At 46.4% G+C, this 27,914-nt stretch overlaps 2 protein-coding genes across 2 annotated transcripts; both read left to right on the forward strand.

Annotated features, from left to right (window-relative positions):
• The first annotated feature begins 11,773 nt into the window (after positions 1-11,773).
• On the forward strand, positions 11,774-12,268 carry LOC122043580 (calmodulin-binding protein 25-like). Its single transcript, XM_042604198.1, has one exon. It carries the CDS (start codon positions 11,774-11,776, stop codon positions 12,266-12,268), a length of 495 nt encoding a protein of 164 aa, XP_042460132.1.
• A 724-nt stretch (positions 12,269-12,992) lies between these two features.
• On the forward strand, positions 12,993-27,875 carry LOC122044455 (RNA polymerase II transcriptional coactivator KIWI-like). Its single transcript, XM_042604930.1, has 4 exons — positions 12,993-13,196; positions 13,291-13,396; positions 27,478-27,500; positions 27,614-27,875. The coding sequence occupies exons 1-4, from the start codon at positions 13,065-13,067 to the stop codon at positions 27,671-27,673; spliced, it is 321 nt and encodes a 106-aa protein (XP_042460864.1). The 5' UTR covers positions 12,993-13,064; the 3' UTR covers positions 27,674-27,875.
• Positions 27,876-27,914: the final 39 nt, after the last annotated feature.

Genomic DNA, 27,914 nt, shown 5'->3' on the forward strand with positions numbered 1-27,914 from the left:
TGACGGCCCGATGCTAAAGTGTGTTTCGATGACCTGGATCGGACGGATGTGGTGGACTGAGCCCGAGGTTTATGAAGCGCCGACGCTGACCCTCCTTCCATCGTTCTTGCCTTCGCGTTTTCGGTGATTCCTCTCGCGACCATCTTCCCGACGCTCGCTTGCCTCGGTGTTCCGACGAACTTTCGACCTTCTCCTTCACGCTTTGCTCTCAGTAAGCCTTCTCCTATCTCTATTTTCTTCTGTTTTCTCCCCTCAGGTAGTCTTTGCATTCAGTCAGTGTAGTTTCAGTCTCCTCCGTCAACCCTTTCATTTTCCTTTCCTCGGTTTTTCCTTCCTCGCTACTGTTCCGGCGATGGCTAGCACCTCGCAGCCTTCTGATCCTCCTCCTAGCCTGTGGTATATGACCCTGGTTAGCCGGTTCAACGAGACTGACGCGAGACGCTTTCTTAACAAATTTGAACTGCCTTCTGACCATAGACTAGTTTTAGCCACCTCTTCCGATCGACCCCATAATCCGCCGATCGACACTGTTTGCTTCTTCCGCGACCAATTTGTGGCCGGTCTGCGCTTCCCTCTACACTCTTTTATCCGGGAGGTTTGTAATTATTTCCGCATCCCGCTCGGCCAGCTTGTCCCCAACTCTTTTATGTTACTGTGCGGCGTGGTAATCCTTTTCAAGCTGCACGGCATTCCCTTAGTCCCCCGAATATTCCATTACTTTTACTATCCCAAACAGTCCGAGTGGGGTACTTTCCTCTTCCAGTCACGAATCGACCTCGTCTTCTTCGATAAGATGCCGACCTCGAATAAGCACTGGAAGGAAAATTATTTTTTCCTTCGCTTTCCCGAACTGCCATCCTTTCGCACCCAGTGGCAGACCACCGTGCCGAGCCAGCTTAACTTCGGTAAATACAAGAGCCAGTCAGATTATCTTCATGCAGCCAATCTACTGGCCGGCCAGAGGTTCAGTATCGATAAACTACTTCACGAGGGGGTATTGTACATATTTGGTTTGAGCTCGATCCGAACGAAGCTTCCGAGCAGCATGGGTAAGCACTTTCCCTGTCCTTTTTCCTTTTGGTCTAACTGATTTATTTTCCTATTGTGCAGCTGACATCATGTGGCGTGCCAAGGTTGCCGATCAGCTGAAGTTGAAGGCTGCCGAGATTGAGGCGATGGCAGCCAAGGAGATGGTCGATCGAGGCATTGCGCTGGTCGACTCGCATGAGGGTGAAAGCGGAGGAACTCCAACGGAGGCTCGAGAGTCTGCCGCTCAGGTCGCCGCAACTGGAGCGGCAGGGGATGATATCTCTTCGGCTGGTCAGCAGCCTACGTCAGAGGATGCGGAGCGGTCGGCCGGTGATTCCCCATTGATAGTACGCAAGTGACGCCGGACGGCCATTGTGCACGCTGAGCCGGTGATTGGGCCGGTCGACGCCCCCTTAGAGACAATCGACCCGCTACCCGCCGCGCATGAGGCCATTTCGTCTGATCAGACTCCTTCCCAGATCGACCAGCTAGCAGCTTCGACTGGAGCGCCACCCATTAGTTCTGTGCCCCAGGTCCGCCTTCGGCTCATGCGCTCGGACATTATTTCTGCACCGCTCGGCGAGTCATCCAGCCGAGCCTTTCTTCCCAATCCGATCCAAGCGGTCGCCGGATGATCCAGTTCGTCCTCCGTCTTCCCACCGAGGAATTTCTTTTGGCGACGGACCTATTGCTCCCGAGCATCAAGTTACCATCCGAGGGCCGCTCGCCAAGATGTGGGAGGATGCGAGGGCTCGAGTTGCTCTGATGACTCCCGGTCAGCAATCAGACAACCATATGCAGCAAGCTACCGGGGTATGTTTCTTAATATGCTATTATGACGACTTCACCAGGTTCCTGACATTATCCCCTCCGAACGTAGCAATGGGTAGAGAACATTGCGGTCAGCAATCGTCTGGCCGAACTGGAGGATGAGTTGAAGAAACTCCAAATTTCTAGAGGGGCGCTGGCTGAAAGGCCCTCGTATGCTACGCTTAGGTCCGAGCTGACCCGGGTAGAAAAACTGCTAGCGGCCGAGCGGCACAAGTCTTCCGGCCTGGAAACCAGGGTGGCTGGACTCGAAAACCAAGTCAAGTCCCATGACCACCAGATCACTGTGGCCACCAACAGAAAAAAAAATAGGGACGTTGCTGATCTGGACGCGATGAAGGTGCAGGTCTGAGCGCTGGATCAACGTGTTACAGAATTGACCGACCTGCTATCTGCTGAGAAAGAGAGTCGGTCTGCCACTGAAGCTAAACTGCAGGCAGATAAGCAAGATCTCCAAGGAGCTCTCGACTCCTCCCGAGCGGCACTTAAGGAATACCAGGACGGAGAAGCTGACCGCTTCCAGGCGATGAAACAGAACTACCTCCGATCGGACACATTTGGTGACAAGCTCAGCGATCGGCTAGTTCTGTCCTTCGAAGGGGCCATTCGAGCGACCACTGTCTACCTGAAGGCCAAGGGCCATCTCCCTGAGGAGACCTCTATTCCTCCTCGAGATATGGCCGGCCTGCTGGAAGCTCTACCGGAGTCCATCTTTGAGCCCATAGAGTGAGGAGCGTTTATGATTTCCTTCAGCGTCTTTTTTGTAACCCTTCCGATCGGCTCTGAGGGCCTGAATTTCAATGGATATGCTATCTTTCTATTAGCCTACTCTGTCAATACTTGTGTCTTCCGCTCGGAGCGCGAATTACTGTCGTCCGCGACTTCCCCTTTTTCTTCTCGTTAACCGCTTCTCGTCTTGCCTTCCTAGTTTTCCGACGAAATTTTTCACGAAGTATTTTCGCTAACTGGGCCGCTCGTCTAAACACACCCACCTTTTTAAATGGCGTTCCCGTTAGACTGTTCGTGAAGTACCTTTGGTAACTTGTCCGATCGGCCATTTACCTCACGGGTCGACCTTTTTATTATCTTTTTCCGGCCGGAGGGTTTATAGTCGTCGGTCCGACTCTAGAGTTTAACGTCGCCGCTCGACGGTCTTCAAACCGGGGGGTTTATAGTCGCCGGTCCGACTCTAGAGTTTAATGTCGCCGCTCGACGATCTTCAAGCCGGGGGGTTTATAGTCGCCGGTCCGACTCTAGAGTTTAACGTCGCCGCTCGGTCACAATGTAACCCAGGAAGCACCCTCCTCTTGCTCCGAACAGGCACTTCTGAGGGTTGAGTTTGACGCCATACCTTCTCAATGTTTGGAAGGTCTCCTCCATGTCCGCGTAGAGATCGGCCGCCCGGAAGGACTTGATAAGTATGTCGTCCACGTAAACTTCCAAGTTGCGTCCGATCTGCTCCCTAAAGACCTTGTTCATCAGACGCTGGTAGGTGGCTCCCGCGTTCTTCAATCCGAACGACATTACATTGTAGCAGTAGGTGTCGTCCGCCGTGACAAAGCTGTCCTTCTCTTGGTCTTGTCGGGCGAGCGGCACTTGGTGGTAGCCTTGGTATGCATCCAGCATGCATATCAGCTCGCACCTGGCCGTGGAGTCCACCAGTTGGTCGATCCGGGGCAGGGGGTAGAAGTCCTTCGGGCATGCCTTGTTCAAGTCCCGGAAGTCGATGCAGACTCTCCACTTGTTGCCTGGCTTGGAGACCAGAACCACATTGGCGAGCCAACTCGGGAATTGTACTTCCCTTATGTGCCGACCTCTAGAGGCTTTTCGACCTCCGCCCGGATGATTACATTTTGCTCCGCGCTGAAGTCCCTCTTCCTTTGCTTCACCGGCCGAGCGTCCGGCCGGACATGAAGTTCATGTTGCGCTACGCTCGGCGAGACCCCAGGCAGCTCATGGGTCGACCAGGCGAAGACGTCGCAGTTTCACCGCAAGCACTTGATCAACTTCTCCTTCTGCTTCTCCTCCAGATCGGATGCTATGAATGTGGTGGCCTCCGATCGGGAAGGGTCAATCTGCACCTCCTCCTTTTCTTCATAAACTAAAGAAGGTGGCTTTTCAGTAATAGCATGTACCTCGACCCGCGGCACTTTCCGAGCGGACTTGGCTTCGGCTCGGACCATCTCTACGTAGCATCTTCGAGCGGCCAGCTGGTCTCCCCGCACCTCCCCTACTTGATCCTCCACCGGGAATTTGATCTTCTGGCAGAAGGTAGAGACGATCGCCCGGAACTCGTTGAGAGCCGGTCGCCCCAGGATGACGTTGTATGCAGAAGGATCATCCACCACGATGAAGGTGGTGGTCCTTGTCCTTCTAAGCGGCTCCTCGCCCAACGAGATAGCTAGTCGGACTTGGCCGACCGGAAAAACTTCGTTCCCCGTGAATCCGTAGAGGGGGGTCGTCATTGGCAGTAGTTCAGCTCGGTCAATTTGCAGTTGGTCGAAAGCCTTCTTGAATATTATGTTGACCGAGCTGCCTGTGTCAATGAAAATGCGGTGAATAGTATAATTGGCTATTACCGCTCGAATGATCAGGGCGTCATCGTGAGGGACTTCAACTGCTTGGAGGTCCCTGGGCCCGAAGCTAATCTCGGGTCCGCTCGCCCTTTCCTTGCTACAGCCGACCGCATGGATTGTCAACTGCCTTGCGTGTGCCTTTCTGACTCTGTTGGAATCTCCGCCGGTCGGGCCCCCGGCGATGAGGTTGATCTCTCCCCGAGATGCGTTGCCCCTATTTTCCTCCTCCCGAGCGGAAGGTCGAGGTCGTTCATTTGACGCTCGGTGGTGGGCTCCGTGCTGCTGACGGTGATGCCGCTCGGGGGATCGCCTTTCTGTCATTTGCACGAGGCTCCGTTGTCGATGTTGCCGATCTGGTGAAGGTGATCGGTGGCGATAACTCCTCGGTGCGGGATGAGCGATGGGGGGTAGGCTCCGACAGTTTCGGGTATTGTGTGTGGCCGACTGATGGAGTGAACAAAACATTGGGGTCCATACCTTCCCCTTGGGCTTGGGCCGATCAGCCGCGACCTGCTGGACGGTGTGCGACCGAGTGTGCTGGTGAGGACGGGCGGCTTCGGCTCGCGGTCCTCTGGGTGGCTGGTGACTGATGGGCTGCTTCCGCTCGGCGGGAGCTGGTTGGTCGCTCTGGGCTTCTTTTCTTCTCGCCGCTTGGGCTTCCTCCACATTGATGTATTCTTTGGCTTTATACAGCATGTGGTCGTAGTCCCGAGGTGGCTTCCGGATGAGCGATCGGAAGAAGTCACCGTCCACGAGCCCTTGCATGAACACGTTCACCATTGTTTCCGAGGTGACCGTTGGAATGTCCATGGCCACCTGGTTGAAGCGCTGAATGTATGCTCGGAGCGGCTCCCTAGCGCCTTGCTTGATGGCAAACAAGCTGACGCTTGTCTTCTCGTGGCGCCTACTGCTTGTGAAATGAAGGAGGAACGTCGTTCGGAATTCCTTGAAACTTGTGATGGAGCCGTCCGGCAGTCTTCGAAACCACCGATGCGCCGATCCCGAAAGCGTGGTGAGGAACACTCTGCATTTTACACCATCTGTGTACTAATGCAGAGTGGCGGTGCTGTCGAATTTACACAGGTGGTCGTCTGGGTCGGTTGTCCCATTGTACTCCCCGATCGCAGGGGGCACATAATGCCTCGGCAATGGATCGCGAAGAATGGCATCTGAGAACTCCCGGTTGGTCCGCTCGGGGGACGCGTCCGATCGGGGCGCCTTTCCTTTTCTGACGTCCCGGATGGGTGCTTCGTCCGATGAAGATCCCTTGTCTTGGTTAGCTTGCGCTACCTCCGAGGGCGTCTGGAACAGAGCCCGATGAAAAGGTATCGGGGCGGGCGGCGCCCCCATCTGAGTGTAGGCCGGCCCCTTGTTTTGCCTCCATATTGAGAGCTGCTCCTGCCTGTCTTCGGGCGGCGCTCGGCCCCCCGAGGCTGATGTCGCCTGCTGCGCTGCCCGCTCAGCCTGAGCTTTCTGTTGTTGCTCCACGATTTTTGCGGCTCGCGCTTGGACGAGTGCTTCGAGCTCCTCGGGAGAGAGCGTTACCAGAAGTTGACGTCCAGCTTCTTCCATCTCCTTGGCCCAGATTCAGGTGCGTTCCCACAGACGGCGCCAATTTGATCCTGTCCGAGCGCTGAGTCGACGGACGCTGGGGGCGTGACACGCTCCGCTGTCTCCGAATGGTGGTGTAGCTATCCGACGAACCTGCAAAGAAGCCGAGCCGGGAGGGGTTTCCCAGCGACGACCCTCCGACGCTCAAGTCAGGCAACGAGAGAGGCAACGTAATGAGGCTACAGTAGAGATGTGTGCATACCTTCGTCGACGTCTAGGGGTCCTTATATAGGACCCTGGGGAAACGTGAGCATGCTTCCTGATGCGTACACGCTTCCCTAAACATACCTTAACGAGCCTGTGTCAGAAAAGTACCTCTAGCGCCATTCCGCAATCGTCCGAGCATATCCCGGATGTGACGGTGGAAGCTTCCACCGTACGATCTTGTGTACAGCTCGGCCGCCAACTCTGCTGCTTGTCGACGGCAGGCGTCTCAAGGATGATGTTATCCCCTGTCTCCTTTGTCCTCTTGCTTCCCTTGTCTGTTCCAGGGCCGAGCGGGTTGGCCGCTCGGTAGGCATATAATTCCTGCCTCAGTCGTATGCTCGGATGAGACTGCTCCCGCCTGTGTTGCCTTATGTACCGGCCGAACGGACTGCCCGTTCGGCCTATGAGACCTTTTTACCTTGAGCATCGGAAACCCGACCCCCAGTCGGGTTGTCTTCCTTCGGTTCGGGAGATTCATGGCCGGTCGGTCTGCATCGCCCGGTCGTCCAGCCCGCTTCGCCCGGTCGTTCAGCTCGCTTCATCCGGTCGGCCGGTCGACCGATCTCAAGGTTGAATCTCTTGACCTTTGACCTTCACGTGCCATTGACCCTCCGCCAATGAGGATCCCCCGTCTTTATCACCGGATCAGTAAACATTTATTTTGAATAAAGAATCACATTGGTCAAATGTCTACATTTATATGTTTAGTGTAGTTGTTCAATTAATTTATATTGTAGATAACATGGTGTGTGGTGTCCCACACAAAGATCATGTTATCAGTTCCTTATAAATTATAAACAGTAGCTCATGACTAAGATGGATAGGAACAAACCATTGGAATAGTCATAGTGTAATTTGATATTAATTTATCTTGACTATAAAATTACACTAGTACACTCTGAGTGTATTGAGCAGGACCATTTGAGGTAGTTTCCTTTTATACTGACTCTTTAAAAGAACAAGATCTATGTTATTATGGAAGTGTGTGCTATTAATCATGATATAATAACAAGCACGTATGCTTAATATTTATTTCTTTAATTTATCAAAGGGTGCGATTTAGTTCGATAAATCAATAGGCCCGATCAGTTGGGAAATGATATTATTTATATGGTGTGTTGTTGATTATAGAATGAAATTGTGTCCTAGTAATCTAGGTTGATGATGCCCCCTTGAGCAGCTCATAAGGATTGTCATGTAAACCCTGTAGGTGGACTTAGTCCAACATGACGATAAGGTTGAGTGGTACTACTCTTGGAACTAGATATTAATTAAGTGAGTTGTCAGTAACTCATTTAATTAGTGAACATTCAATATCTTAAACACAGGGAGACTAACACACTCATGATAAGAAGGAGCCCAAAATATAATTTGGGATTGGTGTGGTAGTTCAATAATAGCTCTTTAGTGGTATGAGTTATTATTGATGAACTTGAGTTAGGTGTTCGGGGCGAACACGGGAAGCTCAAGTTCATCGGGAGACCATAATCAATTCCTCCTCTCGGTCCCTATTGTAGCCTCTTATATATAGTCTTATATCGACCCAAAGCCTAGCCTCTTAGCCTATGCTAGGGGCCGACCCCTATCCTTGCTTGGAGCCCAAGCAAGGGGTCGGCCAAGTCAAGCTTGGAGCTAAGGCTAGGGTCGACCAAGCCTTGCTTGGTGCCTAAGCAAGGGGCCGACAAAGTATGAAAAGGGAAGAGGGTTTTTATTAAAAATAAAATTTTGATAAAATCTTTCCTTTTATGTTTTTATTCACATGGTTTTAAAATAGAGTTTTAAATTTTAAAATCTTTCCTTTTATAGATTTTTTACAAATGATTAAAAGAAAGATTGTAAATCTTTCCTTATTTGTAGTTATCTATAATATGAAAGGAATATTTTAATTTTTTGACAAAACTTTCTTTTTTTTGTAACCATGATATAAAAGGAGTTTTTTTTAAGATCTTATCTTTTATAGATATCCATAAAAGGATTTAAAAGAGAGAGATTTTAATTTATAAAATATCCTTTTATAGCCAACCACAAGAGGGATTTATAAAAGAGAAATTTTAATTTTTGTTTAAAATCTTTCCTTGATTGTTTAAACATATGGTGGCCGACCATAGAGAGGAATAAAAGGAAGTTTTATTTTTGTTATAAAACTTTCCTTTTTTGGATTCACCAAGGAATATAAAAAAGGGGGAGAGAGTGTCTTCATGAGATACACAACTTATTTTATTGTTCCTCTCCTCCATCCTTGGTGGCCGGCCCTACCTCTTCTCTTTCTCTTCTTTATTGTGGCCGGCGGCATAATCTCTTGTGGAGCTCTTGGTGGCCGATAGCTTGGAGGTGAAGAAGTAGAGAAAGGAGACATTGTTTTCTAGCATTCCTTAGAGCATTGTGGTGGTGGCTGAAACTTGGAAGCAAAGAAGGCTTTGGTGGTTTTCTTCTTGGTAGATCGTCATCCACACGACGTCCAAGAAAAGAAGGGGAATACAATAGAAGATCAAGAGGTTGTTGCTTACAAAGAAAGATATAACTAGTAGTTTTATTCCGCATCATACTAGTTTTCTTTGTATGGATTTTGAAATACCAAACACAAGAGGCTAATGATTCTAGGTTTCGAATTTATGATTCAAGTTTATGTTAAGTTTTGTTTGCGATTCCAAATTTAATTTCTAAATAACACAATAGGTTGTTAGGAATGGTTCAGGAGTTGTACAAAATTTTTGTACAGGGGAACCAGTACGATATTCCGAGTAGCAACCAACAATGTCTCCTTCATTGCCGCTTTGGCTTCTTCCACGTTGATGTATTCGTTGACCTTCTTTTGTAGGTGGCCAAAGTCCCTCGGCGGTCACCGAATGAGCGACCGGAAGAACTCTCCTTCAGTGAGTCCTTGGGTGAAGGTGTTCACCAACACGTCCGAGGAGACCACTGGGATGTCCATCACCACTTGATTGAAGCGCTGGATATAGTCTCTCAGTGCCTCTCAGGGCCCCTGCTTCGGCGAGAATAGATTCACACTTATTTTATGGTGTCGGCGACTGTTAGGGAAGTGATGCAGGAAGGCCGCTCGAAAGTCTTTGAAGCTGTGGATCGAGCTGCTGGGTAATCGTTTAAACCAACATTGCACTGATCCAACTAGCGTGGTGAGGAAGACTTGACATTTCACCCCATCCGTGTATTGGTGAAGTGTGGCTGCGTTATTAAACTTGGCCAAATGGTTATCAGGGTCGGTCGTTCCATTATATTCCCCGATCACCAATGGGGTCTAATGCTTCGGCAGAAAGTCATTTAGAATCCCTTTCAAAAACTACTGCTTGACTCGCTCAGGTGAATCATCTTCTCTGAGTGCCTTCCTTTTCCTTGTGTCTTAAGCAGGTGCCTTATCCGAGGAAGATCCCCGATCTCTATTCACTCGACCCCTTTCTTCTGCTGAAGTCTATAACAAAGCTCGGTGGTATGAGATCGACGTATTAGGGCCTTCCCCATAGGTGTCGATCAACTTTTTTGTTTGATTCCCGAGTGGAAATTTGTTCCGCTCGATCTCCTCGTTCATCTTGGCGACTTGTTGCTAAGGCTGCAGGCTCTTATGCTTGGCGTTCGACCAATGTCTGTTGGCGCTCGACAAGTGCCTAATGTTGCTGTTACTCTACTATCTTTGTCACTCGAGCTTGTATCAACGTGTTGAGCTCCTCTTGCGTTAGCGTCACCATTGTGAATCGTTCAACATCTTCCATTTTCTCGTTCGGATGCAGGTTATTTTTCCACAAACAACGCAAAAATGTTCCTGTCCGAAAGTGTGAAACTGGAAAGTCGGGGATGTGGTGACTGCTAACTGGATGAAGACCTCGCTCCTCTCTACAAAATAAAACCAAACCAGGGAAGGGATTCCTGACGTTGGCCCTCCGACACTCAAGTTAGAAACAAAAGAAGAAGAGAGTGAAAATATTAGGGACAAAGATTCATCTTGCCTTTCTTTATACCTATCATACTCTTTTATACCTGTCTTAGTGACATTTTATATTCTCTTGTTTAATGATATTAATTTATAGATAGAAGACATCTTTGTCTTGGCTTCTCCGCATTCAATGATGGATGGAGTGTTCTTTTTTGTTTTCTCCTTCCCTTATTAAGTATATGTTTTTTTCTCTTTTATTATATCGGTTCATTGTTCATTGTCAATGATATATCCTGAGCCGGACAGATGCCTTGCTCGGCCCGCTCTCCTACCAATCGGCCTATGTATCCCCCTCTCGCTCAGGCGACGCGGTTGAGCCACGTTGATCGTCTTGACTTTGACCTCCACCGTGGTCGTTTACCCATGCCAAGTGGGCTCCTCACTGTTGCATCAACATGTATATGTCAAAGTAATAGAATATTTCCTAATAGGTTGTTATGATTCTCTATTAATGTTGTCTCTTAAAGGGAATCCAGCCGGTTCTGGGGTCGATCGACTGTACACTAGAAGTCATGCTCATGTGTGGGGAACTGGACTCCGGATGTCCGACTAGCTCTGGGGCTTCGTGGATGTAAGTTGAGGATCATGCCTATGAGTGGAAAGCAGAGTCTTAGAGGTCTGACTGGCTTTGGGGCCAGACAAATCTAAATTGAGAGCCTTGCATTTGGAGAAATGGGAAGCTAGACCCTGTAAGTCCGACTGACTCAGGGGCAGCTAGGTTTTATGTCGGGGATTTGACATTCGTTCGGATAAAATGCCCGGTCGAACTTTATATTGGGGATTCATCTTGTACTCAATTGCTACATTTGAATAAAGAGTCTAGTCAAGCCGCGCGATGTGCCTAGCATGTCCGATCAATCCTTTTATCCGATCGACTATAGCTCTTAGCGATAACACTTGACTTATTTCGATATGACACTAATAAAACCTAACAATTGACCTCTTTTTAATTTTGACCGCATATATCCCAAATACTTTTTTTTTTTTTTACATCAAACGGGATCTCATCTTAGTCACCGTATCAGGTCTCTTATCTTCGTTTAAGGAATGAATGCAAACTCAGGACAGTTAAGATCAAGTGGTTTTCATAAACAACCTGGTTTAGCTTGCTCGATCATTCGATATGGCAACTCAAGTCATCGACCTTCTGCGTCTGACTTTTCATAACCTTGAAAAGTCAAACGGTATGCGTTTGATCACTCTGGGACAGGCCGACGACTGAGCCCTGATGTTCTAACTTCTAAGTCAAAAACCACAGCCTGCCATGCATTATGAGTGGTTCGATTCCATGGCCCTACCTTGCGATGGAGATGTGCGCTAGGGTTGACTTTATTTAATCTCAGCACTTGACTTTGTTTGCAGGACATAAAGCAGCAGCCGCCAATTGCAAACAGGACGAGTGGGAGAGGGTGGGTGGAGAGTGGCTCTGAAGTCAAACTCAGAGAAGATAACAAATGCACTATCCACCCTTTCACCTCTATAGTAAACAGAACAAGTATAAGACGAGGCTATACCACTGCCGGCTTTAAATGCTCTCCTTCTCTTCTCCTTCTACTCGAGTTATTGGACCAAAGCCATGGCGGAGGATCGCCTCCCATCTATCAACGCCTGCATCGAGAACGACGCCCTCGCCGGCGCAGCAGGGTTGCCCCTCCTCTCCGGCCCATCCTCCTCCGTCGCCTTCTCCCCGCTCGGTTTCCTCTCCTCCTCCCCCTTCCTTCTCCCGCTCCCCCTCGCTGGCGGCCCGCCGCTCCGCCTCCGTGACCCTCCCTCCCTGCGGATCGGGAAGAAGCGCAAGCCGCGGGCGTGCAAGCGCTGGCCGACCGCCTACATCGCCGCCGACCCGGCCAACTTCCGCCAGATGGTCCAGCAGGTGACTGGAGTCGATGCCCACGGAGGTGCGGAGGGGTCTCGGGCCCAGGATCCGCAGCTTCCCGCCGTCCAGGGGGGCGGCTTCGTTCCGACGCTGGACGTGCCGGCGTGCTTGCTGAACCGGCTCGAGCAGGATACTGCGACTGGACCGCCCGATCACGGCTGGGTTTTCTCGGACTTGGACCCGGTCCTCATCTGAGACCCGAATCCGCTTTGGGTATTTTATCGAACATTTGATGGGCATCGAACGGTTCTGAGTAATTTTAGTATTACAAGAGTAGCCGTGCAGTTTGTATGCCAGCTGTGTGAATGAATTTTCAAAAGAAAAAGAAAACACATATACACAAAAAAAGAAAAGAAATAGTGATGAGAATAAAAAAGCGAAATGAATAATTTTAAAATAAAATATGTAATAAACTCGTAATGTAAATTCCATGTTTGAAATTAGCGTTGTCGGGTCCAGTTCCGATCGGATGGAAATAAATATCTTTTATAAAAAACCCCAAACGATTCGAATCTAAACTTAGCTCAAGATCCTAAATTCGAACTCGCATAATTCAACCAACCCCCAAAAAAACTTTTTTTTTTATTATTTTAATATAATTCTTTATTTTTTATCCTAATATTTTATTATTATTATACTAACTTTCTATTATTTATTTATGTAAATAAAATATCATAATTTTTAAAATAAAAACTTTTAAAACCCCTAAACTCTAATTAAATTTTAATTTGATATTTTTATTGGATTGGCCTATGGCCTATGGGACTATGTCCAGAGGATCTGGCCCCCTATTTTTGACGCCCCTGCTCGAAATGTTCTTTTTAGCGGGAAAAAGAACGATAGTTCCGCAAATTCAATGCATAACATTTTTTGCCCAATGTTAATTAGTAATACTTTCTAGATTAAATTGTAAAACTATATATTTTCATCGCATTGCACCAAAGTAGCGGTGAGGAGGAAGGAAGAGGCGAAGCGCAGCGGGAGTGGAGCTATGTGGAAGAAAGGTTGGAAGAGGAAGACCGATGATGACTTCGTTGGCAAGCATGAAGCTCCCCACTCCAGGAAGTTCCCTAAGAGGGATTCCGACGAAGGCGGGGTGGTTGATGGCATCGCCGTGTGTCAGGTATGATCCTTCGCTGCTTAAAACCCTAGATGCCGTGATGTCCTGGATTTCTTTTTCTGATACATATGGTGACTGGCTTGGGTTCAACTTGTAGATTTCAAAGAATCGGAAGGTTTCGGTGCGGCAGTGGCAGGGGAAAGTCGTGGTTGACATCAGAGAGTTCTATGCGAAAGACGGCAAGGAATTGCCTGGGAAGAAAGGTCCGCTCTCTCGAACTCCCTGACTCGTTTCGTAGCTTTGCATTCTTGATTTATACGGAAGGATCTGAGTAGGTGATGGGCTCGCTACTGGATTTGCTCCCTCCCTCTTCTTAAGAATGGAATTTGAATCCCAAATCCATAATTTTGATGAATTCTTTCGTATAATTGACAAATAATACAAACTATAGGCTGTGAGGATAAGAGTTAGGAGTGAAGGAAACTTTTAATGAAAACGGTGATCCATCCCCCTCACTTTTCCTTCATCCTATGCGGTTTCTTACCCCTCCAACTTGAGAAATAAGGAGGGTGAAGAGATTCTCTTAAGTCATAAACTTGAATTTTACTCTTCAAGTAACTTTAAAGAAGTTTCTGTCAACATAAGAATATTATAGTCAATTTGAAAACATGTAATTGTTCCTCTTACAGTTTTACTTAAATGATATCCTCTTAATATTTTCCAAACAAATTAGCATTATTGGTAACCTATCAAATATAAGGCATGGAATGGTTAGCACACCATATCAAAACTGTCAGTACCTATCGGATTACATTGAGAAACAAGCTTGTAGATTGAGTTACATGCATATTGGTTAACCGACAGTAGAAGTTTTCGCCGTACGATCCGCCTGTTAGCTATGTCTCGTGTTAACGACATTATCTCCCAAAAGGATATCGAGAGATATGGCACTGGTCCCGTTGCTTGGCCGAGCGGGTTAGCCGCTCGGCCGGGGCTCCTTTGCGCTGTCGGCCTCAGCTGCTCTTCCTTGCGATGATTGGGACAAGCTCTTTGGTCTCCTCAACGTCCGACCGTTCCGCATTGAGCGTCTGGTTGTCTTACCGTATTATCCCGAGCTGGACGGGTGGTCAGCTTGGACAAGTCTCTTGCCGATCTGACACTAATTGCCCCGACCGACCTTACTAAGGTCCTTCGCTTGGCCACCGTAGGCTAGCCTTTTAACACCATGGCGCTGGCCACCTTGATTTTGACTCCACATCGGCAGTTGATCCGTGCCGGGCGGACCCCCCTTTATAGCTGCATCACAAGTTTCCCTCTAAGTCTAGTCGAAGGAGGCTGTAGGTCCGACTGACTGGACCAGTAGAGTTTTCGGTGGTTGTATGTTCGATTGGACCATATACGCTCCCGACTTTCTAATCGGAACAAATGTCTACGCCATTCGGCTTTATTTCATGCTGGGTTTGTAGCTGCCGCTTGGATCATACCTCTTAAGGCATATAGTGAATCGGCCTCTCGGTTGTGTGATAATCCACTCTCCGTGCCGAATGGGACGATGGGCGACAGCACTTAGCGAAATTTCTCCTTTCCCCGCGCTCTCTCGGATGAGCGCCCTTTCATAGTAGTTGACGTCATCCAAATTTCTTGAAGACCGTGCAAATCTTGGATCATTATGGCCGAGCACACGACCATATCTTTTAATTAAGCCTCATTAATGTCTTCCGATAGCTGAACGCCACGTGTCCCACTTTTTGCCGCCGCACGTTTGATGTGATAGGCGGATATCCGCTGGGGATGTGATAGGCGCCTTTTCAAATTCTCCGGCCGGATCTTCTCCTGGTTTTTCGAACCTTGGATCGGATGGCTCAGGCGATCGGACGCGAGGTTTATAGACCTTACTTCGCGTCGCCGTCGTTTTGAGCCTTCTCTGCGACGCTTCATTCTTCTTCTTCTCCAACGATTGTTTCCTGTAAGCTAATCCGCTCTTTTGTTATTCGAATCTGTTCGTTGCTCCTTCTCGAATCCTTTATTTTCGATGACCAGTTCTTTGCAACCCCCCGTCCCTATCCCTGGGCTCTGGTATACTTCTACCGAGTTCAGGTTCGACGGGGACGACATCGAAATGCTGAAATCTGCCTACCACTTTCCATCTGATTACCAAGTTGTCATTACATCTGCTTATGACCGGTCACACGAACCACTAGCGGATTTTTTGTGTTTTTAAAGGATCAGTTTCCCGTCGGCCTTCGGTTCCTCGTTCATCCTTTCTTTTCCGTTGTTTGTAAATATTTCCATATTTCTCTTAATCAATTGGTGCCGAACTCCTTTAGATTGCCGTACGAGGTCATAGTTTTGTTCCGCCTGCACGGCATTTCCTTGACTTCTCGGCTCTTCCATTATTTTTATTACCCTAAATTATCCAAGCCGAGGACCTTCTTGTTCCAAGTTTGAGTGGGCTTGATCTTTTTTGGTAAAATGTCATCTTCCAATAAGCATTGGAGGGATCACTACTTCTTTCTTCGTTTTCTTGAGTGGCCAGACTTCCCGACCGGCTGGCAGATAGAAGTGATGAATCCCCCATCGCTCGGGAAGTACAGAAGCCGATCGGAATTTCTCCAAGCAGCTTCCAGTTTGGCCGGTCAGAAGTATCATATTCACTGGTTGCTTTTGGAGGGCGTCATTTACGTGTTCGGCTTGAGCCCGATCCGCACGCGACTTCCGTCTAGCCTAGGTATGCTCTTTCTTCTCTTCATCCTTGAATCTAACTGATTTTGCTTTCTTTTTTACAGCTCGCATCATGTTAAGGGCGCGTCTGGCTGGTAAGAGCAAACTCACGGACGCGAAAATTAATGTCGCGGTTGTGGCTGAATTAGAGAGTCGAGGCCTATAGTCGGTCGGCTTTCACGAGGATCCACTTGGCGATCCCGAAGGAGCGGAAGCACTAGCCAGCGAGGGTGGAAGAAGTCAAACTGCGCTAGTGATGCAGCGGCCGCTACAGCGGACCTTCCTCCCAAACGACCCTCAATGTTGCCGATCGCGGTGGCTTCTGAGTCGGCCACATCCGGCGAACCCCTGCAACGACGCAAGAGGCGCCGCGCAGAAGCATCCTCCCGCTCTGCCACTTCCGCTCTATAGATTCCAGCCCAAGCTGGTTCACGACCATCCTCCGAGCGGGTCGAGACATCCACGCCTGCTCTTCTTGAGCAAGGAGCCGTAGCGCTCCACACCTCGCTGTCATCCGACCGGACTATTAGGACCTGTGGCGGTCGGCTAGAGGGGTGTTAATAGCCCTGCAAAATAAAATGAACCTTTCTCGGACGTTATAACTTAATTAAACACTTACATAAAAATTAAGAAAGTAAAATTAACAAGAAGAGACACGAAGGGTTTTACTTGGTTACAATCGGGGAGGTTGTTAATCCAAGGAAGTTGAAAAGCTCACTAAATTCTTCTTCAGGCGGAGAAACCTCTTTACAACAATTAAAGCACTCAAAAAGCAAAACTAGACAGAAGAAGTTGTTTACAAGTGTTCTGTTTTAGCTTCTGGAACCAGGACTGTATTTATAACCCTGGTCGGGGCGCCTGGAGGGGAATAAAACTTTATCTTCGTCGTAACGGATCACGTTTGATGCAATCCAGATAACAATCAGGGTCCGGGCACCCGGAGTTTGGCGAGTTCGGGTGCTCAGACCAAGAAAGTCAACACCTTGTTGACTTTCGGTCTCGGTCTTCCGTTCCGGTTCCGCTCGCCTTGGTTCGGGTCTTCCGCTCCGGCTCTGCTTGCTTGGGTGATCTCGGCCATCCGGAATAGGGCTCATCCGAACCCAACTTCCGGCCTTCGAGCAAGCTTTTGCTCCAGCTTCTTGTCCTTCTGAAACGCCGCGCGCCGCCTTCTCATCCGCTAGCGTACTCTTCCGCAGCATTTCGTCCTTCGGACGCACCGAGCCCGTCAACTCTCTCCCGTGTCGTCCTTCTCGCTAGCTGCGCCTTTTGCTCGACTTTCTGTGCTCCTAAGTTCTTGCACACTTAGACACGGTTAAAAACCAAAAGGATCTAACCTGATTTGGTTGATCACATCAAAACTACCTTGGAGTACTAACAATCTCCCCTTTTTGATGTGAGCAAATCCAAGTTAAGTTAGGGTAAAACATAAACAAATAATTATAATTTTTGCAAAATTTTTTTTTTGCAAATAACAGTTATATAAAAAATGAAATTGCAAGTACAAAAATTTAAAAATTGTACTATCCTTCCCCTAGATCAATTTTCATTAATTCCCCTTTTGATCATATAACAAATGGGGTAAAAAATTTTACTTAACAATGATAAAAAGTCTAAGGGACATTAAAGTTTTAAAATTTAAGCATATTTAAGGCAGAAAAAAAAGATTTCATATAAATTTCATATAATGGAAAAAAAACCTTTAATATTTAGAATATTTTAACATGTCAAAATTTTCTTACAATTAAGTGAAAAAGTTCTCGAAAAGTTAACTTTCAAATAATTTCTAAAAATTTTGACATACATTTTAAAGCATTCTTATTACCACTAATTGCTTAACAGTAAGTCAATTAAATATTCAATTCAGTAATTGACTTCCAGCACTAGGTTTTCTTGGTTATTGGAGCATCAACCACTTCTAGACAAAGCCACTTAAAGAATTTTAAACATTTAATTTTCTTTCTGAAAGTCCTAAAAGAAATAATTAGTCTAAATGTGATTTTGGAATCCAAAATAGGTTCCTTCCTACAGGATTAATTAAAAATTTCCCAGGAATACATTTTCTAGGTAATTTTCTAATTTTCCCTTTGTAATATCTAAATTGTTAATTTAATCAAATATTCAATTCAGTAATTAGCTTCCAGCACTAGTCCTTCTTGGTTATTGGAGTATCAACCACTTCTAGACAAAGTCTCTTAAAGAATTTTAAACATTTAATTTTCTTTCTGAAAGTCCTAAAAGAAATAATTAGTCTAAATGTGATTTTGGAACCAAAATAGATTCCTTCCTACAGGTTTAATTAAAAATTTCCGAGGATTACATTTTCTAGGTAATTTTCTAATTTTCCCTTTGTAATATCTAAATTGTTAATTTAATCCTTTATTGTTCCTGAAAGTTGAAGCAAGCAAATTTAAACATGCAGAATATTTTAGATTTTATATTTGATCATTTAAATTTGTATTCTCAATTTTTAGTTTTCCATTTTCAGTTATGATTTTGTCGAGATCTTCTAATCGACAAAATATAGCTAAGGTTGATTTTAACTTTTTATTTTCTTTTTCTAATCTACAGCAATTTTTTGATAATAGCTTTATAAATTGAAATGACTTATCAGGAGGAAGAGATCGTACGTGACTTACCTTGTCGATCCCGTAATCTGAAGCTCCCCTTGAAGTGCTGCTTTCTTCTGATGTTGCTCTCCCTTCATCGATGCTTTCGAAGCTCATTTCGGACAAGCTTAGTTCGTCTTCGTTTTCTTGGTGACTTGCCACTAGCGCAAGTCCGATGATTACTTCGATCTCTGATTCGGATGACGTGTCGTCCCACGTCACCTTTAGATTATACTTGGGTTGGGCTGGTCTCTTGTTCTTTTCTTTGTCCTTACCCTTGTCCTTCAATTTTGGGCAGTTATCTTTGACGTGCCCTTCTTCATTGCAGTGGTAGCATCTTATCTTTCTATTCCTTTTTTTACCCTGCACTTGATTAAGTTTATTAGATTTAAATAATTTTTTAAATTTCCTTACCATTAAGGCCTTTTCGTCATCGTCTAGTGATGCCTCGGAATCTGGTTCGTCCATTTTTGCTTTTAAGGCAATGTTTTGCCTCTATTCCCTTTTTAGCTCTGCACATCTTGACTCATGAATTTCAAAGGTTTAAAAAAGCTCTTCTAAAGTACTTACCTCTAAATCCTTAGAGATGAAGTACACATCTACTAAGGTCGACCATTCCAGAGTCCTAGGAAATGCGTTGAGCGCGTACTTTAGCGAATCTCGGTTGATTATCTTTTCTTCGAGATTCGTGAGTCCGGTGATGAGCTCTTTGATTTTTGAGTTGAGGTGTGCTATGATTTCGCCTTCTTCTAGCCGGAGGTTGTTGATCTGGTTCCGGAGCAGGTCCCGTTTCACTAGTTTTGCCTCCGAGGTCCCTTTGTATAGTTCTAGAAATTTCTCCAAGAGCTCCTTGACTGACTCGTAGGCTCAGATATGGTTGACTTCTTGAGATGGTAAAATGCTAAACAGATGAAACTATACTTTGCCGTTTGCCATGAAGTCGACTTGCTCCTTCTTCGTCCATTGATATTCTTCTTTGTATTTCGGGGTTGCAAAATCATATTTCATAATTATTAATAGTTCAAAGTCTGTCTTAAAAAATACCTTTATCTTTTTCTTCCAGCTCGGGAATTCCCCCACGAATTTCGGTGGATAGATGCTCGGTCTGACCATCTCGTGTGCTTCGTTCGGCGGTTAGTCCTCCTGAACCAAACTTGGCTCTGATACCATTTGTTAGGACCGATGGCGGCTGGTTAGAGGGGTGTTAATAGCCCTGTAAAATAAAATGAACCTTCCTCGGACGTTATAGCTTAATTAAACACTTGCATAAAAATTAAGAAAGTAAAATTAACAAGAAGTGGCATGAAGGGTTTTACTTGGTTACAACCGGGGAGGTTGTTAATCTAAGGAAGTTGAAAAGCGCATTAAATTCTCCTTCAGGCGAAGAAACCTCTTTACAATAATTAAAACGCTCAAAAAGTAAAGCTAGACAGAAGAAGTTGTTTACAAGTGTTCTGTTTTAGCTTCTGGAACTAGGGCTGTATTTATAGCTCTGGTCAGGGCACCTGGAAGGGTTCCAGGCGCCTGGAGGGGGATAAAACTTTATCCCCGTTGCAACGGATCGCGTTTGACGCGATTCGGATAACAATCTGAGTCCGGGCGCTTGGAAGGGTTCCGAGCACCTGGAGTTTGGGGAGTCCGGGCGCCCGGACCAAGAAAGTCTACATCCTGTTGACTTTCAGTCCCGGTCTTCTCCTCCGGTTCCACTCACCTTGGTCCGGGTCTTCAGCTCTGGCTTCGCTCGTTTGGGTGATCTTGACCATCTGGAATAGGGCTCACTCGAACCTAACTTCCGACCTTCGAGTAAGCTTCCGCTCCGGCTTCTCGTCTCTCGGAAACGTCGTGCGCCTCCTCGTTCGCCTGCGTACTCTTCCGCAGCACTTTGTCCATCGGACACACCGAGCTTGTCGGCTCTCTCCCGTGCCGTCCTTCTCGCTAACTGCGTCTTTTGATCGACTTCCTGTGCTTCTAAGTTTCTGTACACTTAAACACAGGGTTAAAAACCAATAAAACCTAACTTGACTTGGTTGATCACATCAAAACTACCTAGGGGAACTAACACGAACATCGTCGTTGTCCGGGCTGCCGCTGGGGACAATTTGCGCACCATCGGTCGCCTTCATGCGACCGACATCCGACTGACCCCAATGCCCCAGTTTACGGGCAGAGCTACCTCAGAACCCTCTCGTCCTAGCGGCTAGAGACAAATAACAACAATTATTCATTTGCCGACTGATGAGTGGCGTAGTCCGGACGACGTTGCATCCCGCACCCTCGAGCACCAAATACGGTCCAAGGGCCGCTTGTGCAAATATGGGCCGATGCCCTAGCGCGTGCAGCGGTCATTTCTTTAGGGGAGCTTGCGAACAACCATATCAAGATGTCTACTGGGTATGTATGTTGCCTTTGTACTTACTTTTTTTTTTATCCGCTCGGCCCTTACAATTTCACTATTGCTGTGGTACTGAGTCGAGAGCCTGGCCATGTATCAGAGACTTGTCTTTTTGGAACATGAAGTCTAGCAGCTGCGCGCTTCGAGCGGCCAGTCAGCGGCTTCTGAGGCGTGCTTGGAGTAGCTGACTGCCGAGGCAGCTCAACTAAAGGCCGATCTACAAAATAACGTCGAGCTGCTGGAGGCAGAGGGGGCAAAGAGCGCCGAGCAGGCTTCGCAACTGGCGAGGCTTATTAAGCAGGCCAGCTCCTTCGAGTCGAAGATTCATTCGGCCAATATCAGGAAGCTTCGAGCCATTGAGGAACTAGAGATCAAGAACAAAGAGGTTCGGATCCTGGTTCAAAACTTGAAGGAGGTGGAGGCAACTCTGAATGCCGAGTGGGAGAGCCGATCGGCTGAGCAAGCAGCGACGCAAATACAGCTTGTCGCTAAGGATGCCGAGCTGGCTACTTTGAAGGCCGAGCTGGAGGCTTCACGAACGACTTTGAAGGAGTATCAAGGCACAGAGTCTAGTCGATTCAAGATTTTGAAGCGGGATTACCTCCGCTCAGACCCTTTCAACGATCGACCGACCGCTCTGCCTCTTTAACCTCACTATTGATGGCCACTCAACCAGCTGAAGGGCGGCGGTTATATCCTAACCGCATTGACCAACAAGGTCATAAGTCGGGATAAGTTGATCGAGTCGCTGCCCAATGATGTGCTAGACTACCTTGAGTGAACTCGCCCTCTACGAAGCTCGCCTCCTTTTGTACTGCCCTTCGCAAACTTGTAAAAATTTTCTAAGTTTTAATGCATGATCACTCATTCGACGTATCTTTGTTTATTTGATTCTGCATTTCATCATGAGTCGTTGTTCGACCTTTCTTTGCTTTGTTGGTTGTCGCACTTGTTCATACATGCATCGCCGCTCGGCTCGAGTAGGACTACGAACCACTTATCGTTTTGTGAAAAATTTCTAAGTATTGTTCCTTGTCCTCCCGACCGTTGATGTAACTAGTCACTGGGATGTCCAAGCGAGCATTTCAATGCTGTCGAACGACCATTTTAGTGGAAACTGTTGCTTCTTGGAGCAGCATGTTTCCTGGTCAGCCTTATTATCGGCTTATATATTCGTCGATCCTCTTCATTTGTCGTAGACTTGGTTTTAGAGCGGCCGATCAGTTGTTATTCGTTGTAGACTCTGGTTTATAGCCATCGCTTGGCTGTTGAAGGCGCAAACTTGGGTTTAAAGTCGCCGCTCGACTGTTGATGAAGATCAGGGTTTAAAGTTGTCACTCGACCCTTGATTGGTGTAAACAAGGGTTTATAGTTGCCGCTCAACTTTTAACTTGACCGATCGACGCAAGAGTCTGGAACACTTGAGATTTTTATTCATTCTCTTCCTGCATCTACAAGACATACACTTATACAAGTACATCTAGATTTATTCACACACCTTGGTCCGACAGGTTGGGGTGGATCTGGACCTCCTCCTCCTCGTAGACTAGCGCGGGGGGCTTCTCCCTGATAGCATTTATCTCCAAGCGCGAGTTCTTCCGAGCGGCCCTTGTTTCGGACTTGACCATCTCGACGTAGTATCACCGAGCGGCCAACTAGTCGCCTTTGACTTTGCCCACCTCGTTGTCCACCGGGAACTTAATCTTCTGCAGAAGTGGATACCACCACTCGGAACTCGTTGAGGGCTCGGTTGACCTAGTATGATGTTGTAGGCGGACAACGCTTCCACCACCATGAAGTTTGTGGTCCTTGTCCTCTTTAGCGGCTCTTCTTTGAGCGAAATGGCCAGCCGTGCCTGGTCGATCGGCAGCACTTCGTTGCCTGTGAAGCGTAGAGTGGGGGTCGTCATTGGCTGCAACTCGCTTCAGTCGATTTGTTGCTGTGGGCTCGGCAGGAACCTCCTTTCTTCTGGTCGCTTGGGCTTCTTTCACGTTTATGTATTCCGTGGCCCTCCTGAGCAGATGGTCGAAGTCCCTCGGCAACTTCCGGATGAGTGACCGGAAGAACTCTCCTTTGGTGAGACCCTGGGGTTAGACGTTCACCAATACCTCTGAGGAGACCAATGGAATATCATGGACACTTGGTTGAAGCACTGGATGTAGGCCCTCAGTGCATTCTTGGGCCCTTGTTTCAAGGAGAACAGATTGATGTTTGTCTTTTGGTGGCAGCGACTACTGGCGAAGTGGTGTAAAAATGCCGCTCGGAAGTACTTGAAGTTGGGAATTGATTCGTTCGGCAATCTCTTGTACCAACGTTGTGCTGATCCGGAGAGGGTGGTGAGGAAGATCTGACACTTCACCCCGTCGGTGTACTGATGAAGTGTGGCCGCATTGTCAAATTTGGCCAAGTGGTCGTCCGGATCGGTAGTTCCGTTGTATTCTTCGATCGCCAGCGGGGTGTAGTGTCTGGGTAGAGGGTCATCCAGAATCCCCTGCGCTGCGAGAATTGTTGATTGATCCGCTCGGGCAAATCATCGTCCCTTAGTGCCTTCCCTTTTCGAGCGCCCCTAATAGGTGCGTCATCCGAGGAAGACCCACGATCCTTGTCCGCTTGGCCCCGTTCCTCTGATGGAGTCTGGAACAAGACTCGATGAAAAGGGATCAACGCGTTGGGTGCCTCCCCATATGTGCCGGTCGGCTTCTTGTTATGTCCCCGAACGGATGCATGCTCTGCTCAGCCTCCGTATCCTGTTTGATGCCCTGCCGCGGGCTCATGCGCTTAGCGTTTGGTCAACGCTTGTTGTTGTTGTTGCTCCACTATCCTCGTCGCTCGGGCTTGTATAGGCATATCGAGCTCCTCCTTTGTCAGCGTAACCATGGTGAGTCGTCTAGCGTCCTCCATCTTCTCATTTTGGATGTAGACTACGTTTCCATAGATGACGCTAAAATGATCCTGTCTGGAAACAGGAAGGTGGAAAGTTGGGGATGTGGCTGCTGCGTTGACTGGATGTAGATCGCATCTCGCTCTGCAAAACAAGCAACGTCAGCGCTGAGCCAGGGAAGAGGTCCTGACGTTGACCCTCCGACGCTCAAGTCAGTCATCGGAATTATAGAGGAAAGCGGTGCAACAGTAACGCAAGTGCGTACCTCCGTCGATGCTTGGACCCCCTTTATATAGAGCCTTGGTGGGCGATGTGCACGCTCCTCGAGGCGTAAACACGTTCTCCAATGTGTCCCATGAAAGGACCTGTCAGGAAAGTGCCTCTGACACCATGCTTAACAGGGCATGCATATCCCTGACAAGACAGTAGAAGCTTCCGTCGTACGATCTGCCTGTTGACCATGCCTCATGTCGGCGGCACTATCTCCCAAAAGGATATCGAGAGATATGACACTAGTCCCGCTGCTTGGCTGAGCGGGGTAGTCGCTCGGCTGAGACTCCTCCGCTCTGTCGACCTCAACTGCTCTTCCTTGTGGTGACTGGGTGCAGTAGTTTGTCCCTCCTGATCAGATAGCTCTTTGGTTTCCTCAGCGTCCTGCCATTCCGCACTGAGCGTCTGGCTGTCTTACCGTATTATCCCGAGCTGGACAGGTGGTCAATTCGGACAAGTCTCTTGCCGATCGGACATTGATTGCCCCGACCGACCTTACTAAGGTCTTTCGCTCTGCCACCGTAGGCTAGCCTTTTGACACCCTGGAGCTGACCATCTTGATTTTGACCTCCACCTCGACAGTTGACCCATGCCGGGTGGGCCCCCTTTTATCGTCGTATCACGCATTATTCATGAGGATTTCTTTATGTTTGTTTTTTATTTTGAATCAACTAACCTTTTCTTTCTTTCTTTGTACAAGTTGTAACTTTGTAGTTGTGTGTCAATTTATGTATGTGTGGTTTAATAGGCGTCAGGCCTTTAATTTTAGATGTGCAGTTAATACAGTAGATAATTTTGTAGTTGATAATTTCTATTGTAAAAAATATTTCATAGTTCTGACAGTTTGTCCTAACTATGTATTATGTTCTTACTGGGTATTATGAATTAGCTAAATTTGACCTAGTTTTAGGAGTTCTCCTTTTTGTTTTATGAAAGGGGCTTTGGACTTCGAATGTGATTCATTTTGGAATTCTAATAACAATTTCTCTGAGTTCTCTTCTTGAAATTTCTCCTCACTATTGCATCAAGTAGAGGCTGTCATCAGCACTTCCTTTCTGTTCTATTTTAAACAGAAGAATTAGTTGTATTCCTTTTTCCCTATCGTCAACCGCTCAACCCACACCAACCTACTGTTTCGTGTCTGCTTGTCCAACCTGTACTCTTGGCACTACCGCACCTGCATAAGGCTGCTACCTATAGGCATTGGAGCTTGCTTTGGTGCTGTCTGACCTCACGGTGAATTTCTCAGGAGCAAACTATAGGTCTCATCTCCTCTGCCCGCAGATTGCACTTCCTGTGCCTGATGTCATTGACACCTTGCAGCAGATCCACATCGCTGCACTACTAGATGCTATACGCATGAGCTCAGTGCACCATTGCCCTACTCACCATGCAAGCCTTATGCACCAATGCCTGTGCAAAATTGCATATCAAAACCCACACAAAACTGCACACTGTTACTTCAACGCTTTAACACTTAATTGTCTCTTGCCTCGTCTCTGATGACCACGACACTCGTTGCTCCATGTGGCTCTTTGCTAGGTGAAGTCCCTCCACTTGAGACCAAATCCTATGTCTTCCCCTTATAGCAATTTAAAGAAGCTATTGTAGCTACAATAAATCCTATAAAAAGAACACTGCTACAATAATCACCTTGTTAAGTTTGTCTGTCGCCTTTAAAAAATAATTTTGTTTAATTCATGTTGCTTGAGCCAATTATTTTCCATGTACCTAATTTTTCTTAGAAACCCTCCAAAAAAATAACTCATTTACTTAGCATCCTACTTGTTTATCATTCTTTCTTAGTTAAAACTTTACCTCACTGAAAAGGCAACATATATGCAGTCTCTTATTTGTTTTCTACTTTACTTGCTTATTTTACATGTCCATACTTGTCAACTCTTATGTCATGCAATGATGGGAGGTAATGCCACTATGAGAGGTATAAACAATAGATGTGTGGATCTAGGAATTGAATATAACATAGAAGACAAGCTTCACGCCTTAAAAACTAGAGCTGACAAGCTAGAATGATTTAAAAAATTTGTTACGCAAATGTTCAATCTACTAGCAAATGAAAACAATCTTGGCACGCTAGATCATTTATCTAATATAAGCTCACAAGTCTCACCTAGGCATAACCTGCATAATGATCATCATCTTATGCTTAGAGAAGATTACTTACCTAAAGCCAATAATTTGACATGAGTTAGGATGTGCCACTAGAATTAAATTTGAAGCTAGTTTTAACAATCAGTTACACTTGAATGCACTTCTTGATTAGTTGTCCAGAATAGAAGAATGGGTTTTTGACAGTCAGATTAGACTTGCATGCTACTAAGTTGCAGCTTTGAAAAAAGAAACATTTCCTGTTGACTGAATTGAAAGTGGAATCCTTCTCTTTTTGAGCTGTCTCCATTTGTGAGCCATGAAGCAACTCTTCCAAGACACAAGACTGTTTTATTTCTGCCTATTTTCTGAATAGGAAAGAAGAGCTTGTTTGATGATAAATCTACACATCTGTATAATTTGTTTTGGACGAAATATTTTCCTATTCTACACTAAAGATCAGATTATATAGAGATGCTTTCTTATAAATTACATGCCAGAAACTTTTTCTATCCACACATTCTTGTACAAGTGAGGATAGTACGCCTGTTCAATCACTGACAGACTTTTTAAATACAGGAAAATTAATTAATTCAAACTGAACATTAATTGAAAATCTGTTTTAGATGCTTGGATAGTTGGTGACGCTTTGGGATATAGTGCACATCTTTGACTAGGCACCTCTTGTTGGTCTTCTGCTTACACCTTATCACCTATCATCAACCATGACGAGGAGAATTCTTTGCATATCCAAAATTGGGCAAACAAAACAATAGATCACATCCATTGATCCTGATGTGGCATCAACACTTAGTTCAATAAATAGCTTATATATAGCCCCCACGGGATGGATCAGCTGGAAGGGTGCCTGACGTTTACAACAGAGGTTCAGGGGTCGAGGGTCGCCAGTTGCACATTGGTGTAAAACCTCGGTCTGCTGTGCTTTAAATTCCACTCGACCCCCAGTCACCCCTCCTGCCCAGCTTAACCGTGATTTACCCCTTCTGGATATCTGTGGGGCCGGACCCAGGGGGCCGCTAAGGTGGCTGTTCCACCTTTTTGCAATAAATAGCTTATATAGTTCAGAATAGCTTATTTGTTTCTTTGCCTTGGAGTTTATCAACTTGCTCTTCCCCAAAACTTTGATGGGGTTAGTGGAAGCATAAATTGATACACCATATCTGTTTCTGTCTTCTGCTATCTTGCCTTTATTATCTCCGCACAAAATGATGTGAAAAACAATATTTATTATTGGTTTATAGTGTTCTTTCTTTTGTGTGGGATTATATTGCATTTTTTTTGTATTTAATGATGTCGTACTACAACCATGCCCGCTGATCGCAGTTTGATGCTTCTGTTCTTCAGGTATTTCGCTGCCAATGGATCAGGTAATCACCAATCTGATGGATCTCAATTAACAAGCTATACTCTCTTCTAATTTGTGTCAATGTTTTTTTTTTTTTTTTTTTTTAAACTTGGGCATCATCATTTTTATGTACAGTGGAAAGTTCTGCTCGAACATGTTGATGAAATTGATGCAGCAGTAGAGGAAAATTCCTAGTTTACAAGATCTCGAGAAGACCTTAAATTGGTGGTTTGGAGTTAAGTTTTCGGTCTCTCTTTATTCAATCGCTCAAGGTAGCACCCTTTCCTGCGATTTCAGTTAATGATTAGGATCTTGGAAGGACTAATGTTAGTTAATGAATGTTGTCAGTTAATGATTAGGATCTTGGAAGATTACTTTTGAACAAAATGCTTTTATATTTCCCTTTCATTTCTAAAAAAAAAAAAAGAAAAATGAA

The sequence above is a fragment of the Zingiber officinale genome, chromosome 2A (assembly GCF_018446385.1).
Source record: "Zingiber officinale cultivar Zhangliang chromosome 2A, Zo_v1.1, whole genome shotgun sequence".
Classification (NCBI taxonomy): Eukaryota; Viridiplantae; Streptophyta; class Magnoliopsida; order Zingiberales; family Zingiberaceae; genus Zingiber; species Zingiber officinale.

Bases quoted from the DNA above. Each gene is read 5' to 3' on its own strand.
- LOC122044455 (XM_042604930.1), top strand. From the start codon at position 13,065: ATGTGGAAGAAAGGTTGGAAGAGGAAGACCGATGATGACTTCGTTGGC. The intron at 13,397-27,477 runs GTCCGCTCTCTC...TCTGTTCTTCAG, and splicing joins GGAATTGCCTGGGAAGAAAG to GTATTTCGCTGCCAATGGAT. The intron at 27,501-27,613 runs GTAATCACCAAT...TTTTATGTACAG, and splicing joins TTTCGCTGCCAATGGATCAG to TGGAAAGTTCTGCTCGAACA.
- LOC122043580 (XM_042604198.1), top strand. From the start codon at position 11,774: ATGGCGGAGGATCGCCTCCCATCTATCAACGCCTGCATCGAGAACGAC.